The sequence below is a fragment of the Aedes albopictus genome, chromosome 1 (genome assembly GCF_035046485.1).
Source record: "Aedes albopictus strain Foshan chromosome 1, AalbF5, whole genome shotgun sequence".
Lineage (NCBI taxonomy): Eukaryota > Metazoa > Arthropoda > Insecta > Diptera > Culicidae > Aedes > Aedes albopictus.
This window is the reverse complement of record NC_085136.1, coordinates 225,929,710-225,946,361: the sequence shown is the minus strand read 5'-3', so window position 1 is coordinate 225,946,361 and position 16,652 is coordinate 225,929,710. Positions and strand designations below refer to the sequence as shown.

At 43.1% G+C, this 16,652-nt stretch overlaps 2 protein-coding genes across 3 annotated transcripts in view; one reads left to right on the top strand and one right to left on the bottom strand.

The window, feature by feature from the left end:
• Positions 1-16,652, bottom strand: part of LOC109410069 (uncharacterized) — an 88,979-nt gene that overhangs the window by 63,995 nt on the left and 8,332 nt on the right. The window lies entirely within an intron of this gene.
• LOC134285503 (uncharacterized) lies at positions 12,954-15,907 on the top strand. Of its 2 annotated transcripts, none has more exons than XM_062846346.1 (2): positions 12,954-13,093; positions 14,152-15,907. In XM_062846346.1, the coding sequence occupies exon 2, from the start codon at positions 14,153-14,155 to the stop codon at positions 15,905-15,907; it is 1,755 nt and encodes a 584-aa protein (XP_062702330.1). In that variant the 5' UTR covers positions 12,954-13,093; position 14,152. The 2 variants fall into 2 exon arrangements, with proteins under 2 accessions (XP_062702330.1, XP_062702329.1); XM_062846345.1 differs by lacking the exon at positions 12,954-13,093 and adding an exon at positions 13,837-13,973.

Here is a 16,652-nt window from a genome sequence, read left to right as displayed (position 1 = left end):
ATAAGTAAATATAAATAAATAAATAGATAAATAAAGCATCTGAATAATAAACAAATCTACAATCGGAATATATGAACAGAACAAAATAATTAAATAAATAAATGAATGAACAAATAAATAAATAAAGAGACACCTTAAACTACTAAGCGTAAAATAAACATAACTCAAACACAAACCTGTGGAGACCAACATTTATTATACACTTAGACATTTAAATAAATAATATAAATATACAATATTCAATAAAAAAAACAATAACAATAACATGCTCTGAACCAACAGCTAGCATTTCCACCACACAAGTCATTGTTACCCAAACGGTTGGTAACAAAATTCCCAGTAAAAACTTTAGAGAAACACCCGGAAGAATTCAAAGGGAATTCCCAGTGGATCTCCTATAGAATTTACCAGTAGATCTCCTAGAGCAATTCCCTAAGGGATGATTCATAAAGGAACTCGCAGTGGACACTCCAAGAGGAATTGCCAGCGAAATTTTTTGAGGAATTCTTAAAGGAATTCCCAAAAGAACTCCTAGAGAAACTTCCAGTAGAAGCAATAGAAGAATTGCCAGTGGAACTCGTAGAGAAGTTTCCGAAGGAGTCCAAAGATAAACTCCCAGTGGAACTACTTTTTGAAATTCCCAGTAGAACTCCACGAGAAATTCTCAGACGATCTCCTAGAGAAATTCTCGGAAAAAACCCAGAGGAATTCCCAGTGGAACTCTTAGAGAAATTGCCACTAAAACTCCTTGAGAAATTCCCAGAGGAATTCATGGATGAACTCTAAGTGGAAACTCCTAAAAGCATTCTTAGAGTGGAACTAGAATAGAGGAATTTCCGGAGCAAGTCCTAAATGAATGCTCTAAAAAATACATAGGTGAACTCGAAGTGGAAGCTCTTAGAGGAATTCCCGGAGGACTCTTGGTAAAACTTCCGGAGGAGCTTCCGGTGGAGCTCCAAGAGGAATTCTTGGAGAAACTTCTAGAGGAATTTTATGATGAAATTCTAAAGAGTATGCCGGAGCAACTCGTAGACGAATTCGCAGTGGAACTCCTAATCCTAAAGAAAATTCCAGTAGAACTCCTAGAGCAATTCCCGGAAGAATTCCTAGAGGAACTCCTAGTGGAAACTCCTACAGGAATTTCCGGAATAACTTGTAGAGAAATTCTCGGAGGGACTTCAAGAAGAATTCTCAGTAGACTCAATAGCGGAATTTCCAGTAAAAGATCGTTAATGAAAATATAAAAAAAAAACAGGGGAACTCGTACAGAAATTTTCGAAGGAACTCCAAGAGAAATTCCCCAGAAAAGCTCATAAAAAAGTCTCGGAAGACCTCCTACAGAAAGTCTGGGAAGAACACAGGGAAATTCCTAGTGGAACTACTAAGGAAATTTCCAGTAGAACTCCTAGATAAATTTCCAGAGAAATTCATAGATGAACTCCCAGTGACATTCTCAGTGGAACTCCTACAAGAATTTCCGGAGCAAGTTCTAGAGGAATTACCAAAGGAATTCTCCCAGATAAACTTCTAGAGGAATTTCCGGAGGAACTCCAAGAAGAAATTTCGGAGGAACCCAAAAAGAAACTCCCTGTGAAGATCGTAGGGAAATTACCAGTATTACTCCTAGAGAAATTCCCAGAGGAATTCATAGATCCACTCAAAGTGGAAAAGCCTAAAAGCATTCTAAGTGAAACTCCTAAAGGCATTTCCTGAGCAAGTCCTTGAGGAATTCCCGAAAGCATATATGGACCATTTCGTAGTGGAAACTTTTGAAGGAATTCTCGGTGAAACTTCTAGAGCAATTTCCGGAGGAACTCTTTTAGATACTCCTCGAGGAACTCCTAGAGGAATTCCTGGAACAAGTCCTAGATGATTTTTCGGAGGAACTCCTTTAGGAGTTCTCAGAGAAATTTCTAGATGAAATCCCGGAGGAACTCCAAGAGAAACACCCGGATCAACTCCTAAAGGAATTCCAGAAGGAGCTCCTAGAAGAATGTCCGAATGAACTGCTAGTGAACCCTCAGTGGAGTATTCCCGCAGAAACTCCTAGAGGAATTCTCGGAGGAAACTCTCGTAATTTAAAGGATTTCCCGGGGATTCTCCTGGAATTCCTGGACTAACTTCCAAACTCCTGAAATTCCTGGACTAAATTCTACAGGACTTGTCCGAAGAACTATCAGATGAATTCCAGGAGGGACTCGTAGAGGAATTCCCGGATGAACTCATAATGGATTTCCCAGTGGAGCTCCTAGAGGAATACCCGGGGGTCACGAGATTTTACGGTGGAAACTCCCGGAATTCCCGGGAGATCTTCTAGAGGTTTTCAGAAGGAACTTCTAGAAGAATTCCCAGCAAAACTGCTGAAGGAATCCCTTGAAGAGAACATTTTTTTTAGATCACTTGTATTTTCTTGAATCTTATGATTGCTATATGAATACCTGGACTCTTTCCATAACCATGAGCTACCTTCGTGAATTCGTTTAATTTTAGAGAACAGAATCGTCTACTTTCAAAACATCGTTGTTATAAATTTTGGACCTAACAAATGGATCACCGCTGAAAACGACCTTATGACCCAGACTGGAATGTATAAAAGCGTATTCTACGCCAGCGTGGTGCGCGTCAGCTAATGCACTAAAGGAGGTTAAAACTGAAAAGGGTTTCCCCCAAACATTCATATCTTCCCAGTAACTAGCTTGAGTGCTATTTATTACCCCTTTCGTTCAGTGTGTGATTTCCCCAGACCGAAGACTTGAATTTTTGTTCATGTGGTGATATCGATACGACTTAGTACACCGGTATACCGCAATCGAGCGCTGAATGCCATGCAACACTTGAGGTGGCCAGAATGTGTGGTTTTTTACACGCCTCGTAAACGAGTTCCCGGGCGGGCAACCCCCACTTCTGCAACTTGAGTAAAAGTAGGCATAGCAAAGACATTTGATTGATCGCCCACTACCTGCTCCATATAGAGCAAGTAACCTGATATGTAGGTGATTATTTGATAATAGGCGTAATTGTTCTATAGGTACTGCATCAACGCAACGTAGCGGTTGCAGCAAAAACGAGGGTAACGTTGGGTTCCGTTGCGCATGATTAATCGTCGGAACGCGCAATTAAGTGGCTTGTATCGGTAGCTAGCTGGCACCCGTTTCAAAGGAAATTAACATTTATTAAGTGATGGCGGGCGTGTATACTAACCTATGCTAAATTATACCGACACATATCTTTGAGTCACATGCGACACGGAAGAGAAATGACGAATGGACGCTAAAGTGCAGTCACAATGTGGAACCTAAAAAGGGATCTCTTTGACCTGGACTTATTAGTCTTGCTGAGCTAGTACAGTTATTAGACTGGTCCAAATATGAAAAAGTAAGAAAAATACCCTCTGGAATCGTGCCTTTAGATGAGAAGAACAATCTGTGAAAGTTTCATCTCAATCGATTAAAAACTGAGCTGGCGCAAATTGAAGGTTTGTGTGGTAGTTAGGTAAAAAACTGAGTAGGCCTTGCTTATCTGGACGTAGGGGATTATTATCAGAACTGTCAACTGAACAAGTACTACATTGGCGACCAGAAGAACCCATTGCTATAGGAATTCTAGAAGCGGGATGGATTTCTGGTGGCAGCTACGAATAAAGAGTAAGAGAACTGAAGCAAGCATTTGGAGCATACATACATACATTTATTTGTTCAACATCATTAAGACAAGACATAATCAACAATAGTACGCCACAATACTCGGTTCGTGGCTGCCGCTCTCCATCCTCGATCACGCCCGATGCTCGCCAAGTCACGCTCCACCTGGTCCGCCCATCGTGCTCTCTGTGCTCCACGCCTTCTTGTGCCTACCGGATCAGTTGCAAACACCAGCTTTGCAGGGTTGTTGTCCGGCATTCTTGCAACATGCCGTGCCCACCGTATCCTTCCGGCTTTGGCCACCTTCTGGATGCTGGGTTCGCCGTAAAGTGCAGCAAGCTCGTGGTTCATCTTTCTCCGCCACACACCGTTCTCCTGCACACCGCCGAAGATCGTTCTTAGCACGCGTCGCTCGAAAACTCCGAGTGCTTGTAGGTCCTCCTCGAGCATGGTCCATGTCTCGTGCCCGTAGAGGATCACCGTCCTTATTAGCGTTTTGTACATGGTGCATTTGGTGCGTGGGTGAATCTTTTTTGACCGCAGTTTCTTCTGGAGCCCGTAGTAGGCCCGACTTCCGCTGATGATGCGCCTCCGAATTTCACGGCTCACGTTGTTGTCAGCCGTCAGTAAGGATCCGAGGTAGACGAATTCCTCCACCACCTCGAAAGTATCCCCGTCTATCGTAACATTCCTACCCAGACGGATCCGGTCGTTTTCGGTTCCGCCTACCAGCATGTACTTTGTTTTTGAGGCATTCACCACCAGTCCGACCTTTGCAGCTTCGCGTTTCAGGCGGGTGTACAGTTCTGCCACCGTTCCAAATGTTCTAGCTATAATGTCCATGTCGTCCGCAAAACAAACAAATTGACCGGATTTTGTGAAAATCGTTCCCCGGCTGTTGAGCCCGGCTCGTCGCATCACACCTTCCAGAGCGATGTTGAAGAGTAGACATGAGAGTCCGTCACCTTGTCGCAGTCCCCGGCGAGATTCGAATGAGCTGGATAGTTCACCCGAAACCCTTACGCAGTTTTGCACACCGTCCATCGTTGCTTTGATCAGTCTAGTCAGCTTCCCAGGAAAGCCGTTTTCGTCCATGATTCTCCATAGCTCTGCGCGGTCGATATTGTCGTATGCCGCTTTGAAGTCGATGAACAGGTGATGCGTTGGGACCTGGTATTCACGGCATTTCTGGAGGATTTGCCGTACGGTAAAGATCTGGTCCGTTGTCGACCGGCCGTCGATGAAGCCGGCTTGATAACTTCCCACGAACTCGTTTGTTTTAGGTGACAGACGACGGAAGATGATCTGGGATAGCACTTTGTAGGCAGCATTCAAAATAGTGATCGCCCTGAAGTTCTCACATTCCAAATGGTCGCCTTTCTTGTGAATGGGGCAGATTATCCCTTCCTTCCACTCCTCCGGTAGCTGTTCGGTTTCCCAGATCCTGACTATCAGCCGATGCAGACAGGTGGCCAACTTTTCTGGGCCCATCTTGATGAGTTCAGCTGCGATACCATCCTTACCAGCTGCTTTGTTGGTTTTGAGCTGGTGAATGGCATCCTTAACTTCCCTCAGCGTGGGAGTTGGTTCATTTCCGTCCTCCGCTGCACTGGCGTCGTCGTTTCCTCCATTGCCGTGGGCTCCCGTGTCTACGTTTTCCACGCCGTTCAGGTGCTGATCGAAGTGCTGCTTCCACCTTTCGATCACCTCACGTCCGTCCGTCAAGAGGCCTCCGTCTTTATCCCTGCATATTTCGGCTCGCGGCACGAAGCCGTTGCGGGATGCGTTGAGCTTCTGATAGAACTTCCGTGTTTCTTGGGAACGACACAGCAGTTCCATTTCTTCACATTCCGCTTCTTCCAGGCGGCGCTTTTTCTCCCGAAAGAGGCGGGTCTGCTGTTTCCGCTTCTGTTTGTAACGTTCCACGTTCTGTTGAGTCCCTTGCTGCAGCATTACCGCCCTCGCTGCGTTCTTCTCCTCCAAAACCGTTCTGCACTCTTCGTCGAACCATTCGTTCCGTCGATTCCGTTCCACGTACCCGATGGTGCTCTCGGCTGCGTCGTTGATGGCTGCTTTCACTGTACTCCAGCAGTCCTCTAGAGGGGCCTCATCGAGCTCGCCCTCGTCTGTCAACGCGTCTTCGAGATTCTGTGCGTATGCTGAGGCGACATCCGGTTGCTTCAGTCGCTCTAGGTTGTACCGTGGCGGTCGCCGGTACCGTACATTGTTGATGACGGAGAGTTTTGGGCGCAGTTTGACCATCACCAGATAGTGGTCGGAGTCGATGTTGGCGCCACGATAGGTCCTGACGTCGATAATGTCGGAGAAGTGCCGTCCGTCAATCAGAACGTGGTCGATTTGAGATTCCGTCTGCTGTGGTGATCTCCAGGTGTAACGATAAGGGAGGCTGTGTTGGAAAAAGGTGCTACGTATGGCCATATTTTTGGAGGCGGCGAAATCAATGAGTCGTAGGCCGTTTTCGTTCGTCTGCTGGTGGGCGCTGAATTTACCAATCGTCGGTCTGAATTCCTCCTCCTGGCCTACCTGAGCGTTCAAATCTCCTATGATGATCTTGACGTCGTGGCTTGGGCAGCGATCGTACTCGCGTTCGAGCTGCGCGTAAAATGCGTCCTTGTCATCATCAGTACTTCCGGAGTGTGGGCTGTGCACGTTTATTATGCTGAAGTTGAAGAATCGGCCCTTGATCCTCAACCTGCACATTCTTTCGTCGATCGGCCACCAACCGATCACGCGCCTCTGCATATCACCCATCACGATGAAAGCTGTTCCCAGCTCGCGTGTGTTGCCGCAGCTCTGGTAGATGGTATGATTACCTCTAAACGATCGCACCATGGATCCTGTCCAACACACCTCCTGCAGCGCTACGATGCCGAACCCGCGGTCCTTCAGTAGATCGGCGAGTATGCGGGTGCTCCCAATGAAGTTGAGAGATCGGCAGTTCCACGTACCGAGTTTCCAATCGCAAGTCCTTTTTGTTCGCTGGGGTCGTTGCCGTTGGTCTCGGTTCGTATTATTCTGTTGCTGATTTTCCGTTACAATGGTTAAAAAACGGCTGGCTCGTAGGGCCTGACACCAACCCCCTACTTTCCGGAGGACCATAGTGCACAGTTGAGCTTAGAGTCCTTCCCTGGCACTCGGACGTAAATCAGCCGCCCCTAACATGGGGATCAGACGCTGTTGTGAGCCGCTCCTCCTGTAGAACAGACGCCCAGGTTTGCCGAAGCAAACCCCCCCTTCCCTGTCAGCCTATGACCAAAGTTCCCACCGGGGTTGGTTACCCGATCTTCCCTAAGGTTGCTCATAGTTTCCGGCCGGTACCGCGTGGAGGTAGGGATAGGAGTTGCTGGGCAGAGGCTAGTGGATCACAATGGGATCTGAATTGCGCAGCATACCCAGCCTTTACCGTGCCAAGCATTTGGAGCAATTGGCTTCTTTAGCGATGTTGAGATATTCCATATTCTGAATCTGCATGTCAAACTGAGCCGAAATCCAAATTTTCATGAATTTTGGTGCCCGGGAACCTATTTAAAAATCAGTTTGAAGTTTGTATGGGAGCGATTTGTCGAATCACCCCTAGTCGCATTTTGTACTGGGCGGAACTGTCAAGCAGTTGCCCAGCTGTCAAAAGGTGATTTCAAAAAATCTCTTGATTTTAGGTATCAAAATGAAGTTCTAAAAATCTGAAAAAAATCATAGTGACTCAGAAAAAGCTGCTCTTTCGCATAAAATCAAAAAAACAATACATTATTCTAAATTTAAAAACCCAATTGCTAACCTTAAGGTTTGTTAGTGGTTAAAGCAGTCTACAGAATCCGTGATAAATCGGATCACCAGTTGAAGGTAAATATGAACAGTCTGACTCTCCAACGGATAGCATCTGATCGGATCAGGCTTAAAGGGAATTCGAAAAAAACCTCGCCACGAAAGAGGGAGATGCCTTAAGCGGTGGATGAAAATCCTACCGAAGCAGGCAATTATGTCTCGCCATCACGCGCCCCAAGTAACGAAATTAATTTTATAATGCTTTTGAAGTATTCTTCAACACCTGTTCTTTAAAACCATACATAAACACGACATCAACTCAACCATAAACCCGCCATAAGATCAAAGAGGCCCATCCTAAGATGCGCTTGGAGAGTTGTTTTTAAATTTCTCTTAAAACTTGTTGTACTTCCCAAGTTGTCCTCAAGGCGAATTGCTCTCTCCTTGTAGAATTCTTCAAGTGCACGATAAAACGATAATAAATTTTTCAGTGTTGTTGCTGATGCAGCTTTTATGTCGACAGAAAAGTTTGGTGAATTAAATTGAAATTAAAAACACAATGAAAATGACACATTATTGTAATCGGGATTAATTTATCTCACAAATTGGAAATATTTCCGGGGTGTAACAAGGATGCCAAATGCCAAGCAAAATTCATCGTATATATGTTGCAAAATACTTCCAAAAATTGCAACGCGCTTCCATTATAATGCACTAATAAAATATTTAAAAATATAATTCCTGGTCATGAGAACATTGTTCATGAGTTTTCTCAACATGGCTTCCATTGAAATCTAGGCCGGTGGTCGGTCCATCATCGATGGTTTTAATCAACATCTTACATTTCTTTCAACTCATGCCAGAGCTAAAAACATAACTCAAGAATACTAGGATTTATAACGTTATCAATGCAGCCTGGTTGTCCTCCATCAAGAACGTCTTAAATTTATTTCATCTTATGCAAGGGTAAGATATTACTCAAGAGTACTTAGGTTTATAACGTTCTTGATGTAGGTTTATGCAAACTCCGCCAAGAACGTCATAAATCATGTACGCAAAATTGTAAACAAACAATAAATTATCGCACCACGGTGGATTTTCTGAATCTCGTCCGATGAATTTATTTATCAGCCCGGTACCGTTGCCAACCAGGCAGACCTTTTTCGATAACCGGCCTTGATGCGGTGCAGTGCCTCATTCCTCCGGTCAGCACTTCCAACAGGTAAGTAGTTGTTGATTTTGAAGATCGATGATTGGAACCCCGATTGCACGGGAATCGACGTCCTGGATGACCATACCCACCGCATTTCGGATGCTGCAACCGGAGGAACTTGGCACTGCACCACGTCGCGGTTGGGATTCCAGGTAGGTGTTCTTGATTGGCAGCAATAATGGAACGATGAGAATCAAAATCTGATGCTTGAGTTTTGTTTTGTATTTTTCATGTACCAAACTGTTCTCATGCGAGAACAGTTGCTCTTGATCAAGAACGGATGATTGAAGATAACTACAAGAAGCTTATAAAACTGAAAATAAGTTCAACAGTTCTTGTTGTGTTTATGGTTTTATGAACTGAACCTCAAGTATTCTTGGAGGTGTTTTTAAAACCACATATTGACGAAGAATAATTGTGCTCAGCTGAAACTCCGATAAGACCAACTAGAATATGCAATGTTCCGATAAAACTATCATAAAAACAAATAAAACCAAATAGAATTTTTGTTACTTGGGTCGCCATAGATAGTTTGACTGACCTGGAACAGTCCCATAGTGCCTCTAAATGATATTTGAGATTTCAAGAGCTTTACGCGGATCTCAGCAGATAATGCTATGCTATTATTGATGGTGAAAACAAATAAAGTTTTTTTTTTGTAGATTTGAAGGACTTCATTATAAAACAGTTTGGACGAACCTGAATGTCCCAAAGGTTTACATATAATAAAAAAGTAGACTTCAGATTGGTCCAGTAACCACAGATAAATATGCAACGTTACTCAGTATAACAGATATGGCTGTTGTTACGAGTGTAGACCTGAAGTCCTGAACTCCAATGTAGTTTGGCAAACCTGGAATATCCCTATAGTGTCTCTAAATGGCATTTGAGATTTCAAGAGCTTCGTGGACCCCAGCAGATTATACAATACTGTTATTAATGGTGAAATCACATAAAGTAATTCTTGTAGATTTGAAGGATTTTATTATAAATCAGTTTGGGCGAACCTGAATGTCCCCAAGGTTTAAAATAAGCTAGTAGACTTCAAGATTGCTCCAGTAACTGTGGTTGATTATGCAACGTTATTCAGTATAACAGATATGGCTACTGTTACGAGTATAGACCTGAAGTTCTGAACTCCAAGGTAGTTTGGCTGACCTAGAATATCCCTATATTGTCTCTAATAACATTGTAGATGTCAACAGCTTCACGGATCCCAGTAGGTTATGCGATGCTATTATTTGTGGCGAAAATACATAAAATTATTCTTGTAGATTTGAAGGACTTCAGTGAAGGATAATTAGGAACAACTAGAACATCCCAGATTATAAAACACCTTTTGATATTCTTGACGAAAGCTAAATGAAATAGATATAAACGTAACCCACATCCAAGTTCAGCTTTTGAAACAACTGGTATGTCAATTATTTCGTTTTTCCAAATTTCATGATGTTCAGGATGTTCTAGGATATTAATGCAGTCCCAAATATAAATATCCCCATTTTTCCCTAATAGAGGACTCAATTTGCAACAACTTTGCCGAAGACAGTAATCTTTTTAACCGAATGGGTGAATGTGTACAGCCGTTTCTATGTAGGGGTCATATATGACCCCTCCGACTCCAAAGGGTTTAACTTTTTGGGGACGAATGGGTCATATGTGCCCAGCCGAGAAAATCGACCATAACAAGCGTGTTCTAGACCGGGGTGAAAATTCCGTCTCCAAAGGGTTTTAAAATTACTTTTTCACAAAATAAGATTTTTTGTTGAATGCTGGCGTAACCTACACTGTTAACGAGACTGCCGAGCCGGGGCCCGTAGCGTAGTGGCTACACGTTCGCTTCATAAGTGGATGGTCATGGGATCGATCCCAGCCCCGGCACTTGCAATTTTTCGTCATTTGCTCTTTCCCCCGAGAGAGAAAAGTGACAGCAGCGCAAAGGCAACCAGTTCGATATAGTAAAATAAGAATAGAATACATCTAAGCGCTAAGGGCCCATATAGCCGAGGCGGTAAACGCACGGGTATTCAGCATGACCATGCTGAGGGTGACGGGTTCGATTCCCGGTCGGTCCAGGATCTTTTCGTAAAGGAAATTTCCTTGACTTCCTTGGGCATAGAGTATCTTCGTGCCTGCCACACGATATACGCATGCAAAATGGTCATTGGCAGAGGAAGCTCTCAGTTAATAACTGTGGAAGTGCTCATAGAACACTAAGCTGAGAAGCAGGCTTTGTCCCAGTGAGGACGTTACGCCAAGAAGAGGAGAAGAGGAGGACATCTAAGCGCTGTACAAAGAGTAAGTGCCAATTGGAATCGCTCACGCAGTGCCCTAGTGGACAAAAGAGCTTTAAATTAAGTTGAGTGATTGAAGAAAAAAAAACGTGATTGCCAGACTTTTACCCATTTCAATCACCCAGGAAGCTTCAGGGGGCTTCAGGGAGTTTCGGGGGCATTACAGGGGTGTTCCAGGGGATTGGTTTGATAATGTAATTGCCACAGCTTTAACGTTTTTAAATATTATTATTTTAATATTATTTTATTTTTTGACAGAAAAACACAAGAAGGTGGGTGCTCCAGTTAAAAACAGTAAGCTGGAGAGGAAAGGAGTGATGACTAAGTAGCCTTTATTCACTTAGACACTACCTACATGTTGCTTCTCCAGATACAACTAAATATTAAGCTTCAAAATAAAAGAAAGACAAAAACAACCGTGAAAAACATGTAAAAATAACTACGAACCATTGCTCATTGATTTTCTTAAACTGGTCGTTTCTTCGATTCATCTTAATCGTTAGAATTGCTCAACAACCTTGGAAGCATGCTCTTTATGAACTTCTATCGAAGATTCAATATACAGTGACACAAATTCGTCGACATCTTCGCGTTTTTTTTTCTACGCGCACATCGCTACAGTTCAAAGCAACAACCATCTATAAAATATAAAAGGAATTCACTAAACGGCGTAAAACGCTACGTTAAATATTTGTCTGTGTAAACGTTGCGATCAACAAGGCAATCTTTGAATATTTTAATCGCAATTTTATGAAACGAACATTTTACGCTCTTTAGTGAAACCCCTTATATTGGTTTTTTAAACTTGAAGTTTTATTGTATGTTATTCATGCGGTTTCGGCAAACACATTTCTACTGAAGCACACACAGAGTGATAAAAGATTTTGAAAATATTTGCTTGAACTCTACTGTTCATCAATATGATTACCGATCTCTGATGATCGTTTATCAAAAACTCAATAGCACAGATCGTTGTACCTTACAACCCAAACTCGGAAGAGCACGAGCATATTTGAAGTTGTTGAAACGAGATTGATAAAAAGCAGTTCAAATTTTACGCAGTTCACTATATTAGACTATCCGACCCCATAACGATTGAATTGACACACCTCCGTGTACCCACCGTAAAATGTCATGTGGTCTATAGGCAGTCCCTGAGAATAGACCACGTTTTGTCAGCCAACATTGGTGTGTATCTGAATTGATCCATTGGAAGGAAACGTAGGTAAACGATTTTTTCTAATGATTTATGTAGTTTTGTAGATTTTGGTCTACCCTAACAGCAACAAATACACAATTATAGTTTATTTCAATACCAATACATGATTTAAGAACCCCCAAATTAAAAGGTTAATCAAAATCTACGTTCAGAAAGCACATAGTGATAGCTTATTATCGATTATTTTTACATGCTTTCCATAATCAGCAGATTTAAAAATTTTGAACCACCCTAATATAGTAAAACCAAAATATATGAAAAGTCCTATATTAGAAATAGATTTAGGGAACTAAAATCATCATAACCTGTGAATTTTAGCAATTTCGAATACCATTTGAGATTTTGTCCAACTTTTGTATGGAGGCCCGCCACTGTGCCTTGCTTCCGCTAAAAAAATGTCAGTACTAACTGTCGGGTCGATCCTCACGCCGACCCTGTAGTTTGGATAAAGAGAATGACAGTATAGTTGGCAACCGGGCGTACGGGAGAAGGGACGAGCAAGAACAGAATGGTATAGACTAAAGTGTCTCGAGTATACCAAAGTGGCGAATCCTGGTCGTTTTGACAGGTCTCCTGCTCGATTGGAACTATGGGGATGACAGCAAATCGGCTGTTCCAATTTTGACGTTTCTCCTCTTTGTTATTCCAGACTCGTTAGTATAGACGACGCGTGTGTGATGTCTGGTCGTGGACAAGAAGCGGAGAAATAAATGCGGTAATTTCGAAGTACAAACGCGTGTGATTAATGCATCCGAATTCTACATTCTTGGCGACGTAGGATGAATTATCGAGTGGTTGAATAAAGTTACTGAAGCGGTCTTGGTGGAAAATATAACTGAATAGAGATTTTCGGCGAAAAGTGCGTGATCGAAGTGCTCCGCAGGTTGGGAGAAGATTGGCTTTGGCGTGGGTTTTTTTTTCGTATAAAGGAAAGAAGTGGAATGTAAGTAAAGAAAAATCAATAATAAGCAGTGAAAGTTTGCCAAATATTATAGAATAAGTTAAAACAAAATTTTCTGCTTGGAAAACCTCGAGGCATTGGTGAGTAAAACAAGATGGCACAAGCGCTCCAAAAATTTCGGCAACCGACAGTTTGTGTAATAGTGGTAAATGTGAGTGGGTACTGGAGTTCTGGATAACTGAATAGTGGAAGAGGCACGCAAACATCGATACAATGTGTGAGGTGGGTTGTGTACCATTGGTTTTGTACCAGTAGAAAATCAACAGCAAATCCAGAAAAACGGTGCGATTGTTAACGTATTGGTGGAGGATTGGAAGGAAAATGGAATGAATGATTACATAGAGTAAATATGAGAGTTTGGGTGAAATGAAGGGTATTGTGAAATTGTGCATTGAATGGAACAGGGTTATGTACCCAGTCTGTGGAAAGAGGGTTTAGGTAAAGAGTGAGAGGAAGAAAAAAATAAATAAGAGAAGAATAGGGTTCTGTACCCAGTGTTAGAAAAAAGGGTTGTGTACCCAGAAGATAAAATCAACGAGAATAGGGTTTTCTACCCAGTGTGCGAGAATGAGGTTGTGTACCTAGAAAAAAAGTGCAAGTGGGAGGAGAGAGTGAGGTTGTGTACCCAGGAAAAAAACGGAATAGGAAATGCTGGGTGTGTATTGCAAGTTATTATTGGTTATACATGTGGTTGATAAGGTAAATATGAATTATTACGGAGATGAGTTGTGTACCAGAGATGCTGCCCATAAGGATTATGTTTCCAGAATAAACTAGTGCCACTAAAAGAATCAATGGACGTTGCATCAAGGAGTATGAGGTAAAAATATTGGATATAATTTTCAATCACTGCAGATGGAAGGTAAGTGAAAATTTCTTGAATCTTCAATGGATATCATGGTGGATTTTTTTTAAGAACTTTGATCAAAGATCATTATGACAAGTCAGGGTAATCTGGCAAACTTTTCACTAATTTTCAAGTAGCTTATGCTAATGATCGGCGTTCATATCTATGTTTTCATTTATTTAATTTTTAACAGCATGAGTGGCTCTAGCCGAATCAAGCCATTCGATGTGACAGTAGAAGCAACCCGTTTGCCTACGGAATGGGAAACCTGGAAATACGATCTCGAGTCCTTCTTTGTAGCACAGCGCATTGAAACACAATACGAGAAACGTGCCCAATTGGCCTATTTGGGGGGACCAGGTCTCCAGGACTTGTTGAGACACCTTCCAGGTGTGGATAATGTTCCACATGTTACAATGGATCCCCCGTACTATGACGTAGCGGTCAAATGTTTGAACGACTATTTTGAACCAATGCGTCGCAGGACATATGAACGCCATTTATTTCACCAGATTACTCAAAACTCTGGCGAGAGATTTACTGACTTTGTAATGCGTCTGAGGAAACAAATTGCGCGATGCAACTATGATCCCTCGGTTAACGATGAACTGATTGCCGATCGCATCACGCAAGGATGTAATTCTGAAGAGCTTCGCGTTAAGTTGCTTCAAAAGGACAGGTCCTTAGAAGAGATGATTTCTCTCGGAACTAGTATGGCAGAGTCATCTCAGCAGTCAAAAGACCTGAATAAAGAGGGTTACATAAGGAAAGATCCACATGAAGTAAACGCAGTTCGTCAGTCTTACTCTCGACGCTTCTCGGATAACCAGCGAAATGGACAATCTCGATTTCAGAAAGGAACCCCACCTAGATTTCAACGAGGATCAGGAAATGAAAGATTTATTTGCTACAGTTGTGGCAAACGCGGCCACATCCAAGGCAGCAAGGAATGCCCAGCAAGAGGCACCAAATGTGCGAGCTGTGGCAAAATTGGTCATTGGGCCAAACGTTGCTACAGCAGAGATCGGGCTACAAGCCAAGCAGTCAAACGTGGATTCTCACAGCTTGGATCTGGATCATTCACAGAGGAGCCAAGACCAAAGCGCATCCGAGCAGTAATGGAGGAATCAGAAAAGGAGCGAGAAGAATACGTTTTCTACGCGATGGGTCGGAATGTGTTCATCTTCAATGTGGGTGGAGTAGATGTGCCCATGACTATTGATTCAGGAGCGGACGCCAACATTATCAGCCGAGATGTTTGGGATCAGCTAAAAGGAGCTGGGGTTAAGGTAGACAACATGAGAACCGGGAGCGATAGGAACCTGACAGCGTATGCTTCTCCAGAGCCAATGCGAATTTCGGGAATGTTTGAGGCAGAAATATCAGCAGGAGGACACAAGGACAGAGCAAAGTTCTACGTTGTCGACAACGGGCAACAATGTCTACTGGGAGACCAGACGGCTAAGAACTTGAAGGTCCTGAAAGTTGGCTTCGATGTAGGAGCAGTACAAGAGCAGCGAAACAATCCTTTTCCGAAATTCCGTAACGTGGTCGTCGAAATACCAATCAACCCAGAGATTCAACCGGTACAGCAGCCTTACAGACGGCCACCCATCGCGTTGGAACAGAAGATAGAAGAGAAGCTGCATTCCCTTCTTCAACAAGACATCATCGAGCGAGTAAACGGTCCGTCGCCGTGGGTCTCGCCTATGGTCCCGGTTACGAAAGATTCCGGAGAAATAAGGCTTTGCATTGACATGCGGCAAGCGAATAAGGCTGTTCTGCGAGAGACGCACCCACTTCCGCTGGTAGATGAGATGTGGAGTTCGATCAACGGTGCAGTGCGATTCTCTAAAATTGACATCAAGGATGCGTACTATCAGCTGGAGATTTCCGAGAAATCAAGAGCCATAACCACTTTCATTACGAAGCACGGCCTTTTCAGGTAGATTGGTCTATATTGATTTTCGTCTAATAAATTTGAGTATACTGGGTTAAATAATTGAAATTTATTTTACTTTTTTCTCCCTAATTTTAAAATAATGACAAATAGGTACAAACGTCTTATGTTCGGGATAAGTTGTGCGCCGGAATTGTTCCAGAAAGTTATGGAATCAGTGGTTGCCGGGCTCAAGGGGATCATAGTTTACATTGATGATATTTTTATACATGGTAGAACGCAAAAAGAGCACGACGAAAGGTTGAGGGCGGTGTTGGCAAGGTTGTCCGATTATGGAGTGCTATTGAACGAGAGAAAATGCATATTCAACGTAACGTCGTTGGAGTTTGTTGGTCACAGGGTTTCTGTCGACGGCGTTAGACCAACAGAAAGCAGAATTGATGCAATTCAGAAATTTAGGGAGCCGCACAACGTATCCGAGCTAAGAAGTTTTTTGGGTTTGGTCTGCTACATTGGGCGATTCATTCCCGATTTGGAGAACTGATTCGTTGAGGCAGTTACTACGCGCTGGAGTACCATTCAAGTGGACTGACACCGAAAAGGCAGATTTCGAAGGGTTAAAAGCAGCGATTTGTAAAATTGACTATCTCGGGTTTTTCAATCCTCGTAATCGTACAAAGCTTATGGCGGATGCTAGTCCCACTGGCCTCGGAGCTGTTCTGCTCCAAGAGGACTTGCACGGTACGAACCGAGTCATAGCGTTTGCAAGCAAATCCCTAACAGATGCACATTGG

What these genes read in the sequence shown, in the direction of transcription:
- LOC134285503 (XM_062846346.1), top strand. Translation starts at nt 14,153, where the DNA reads ATGAGTGGCTCTAGCCGAATCAAGCCATTCGATGTGACAGTAGAAGCA.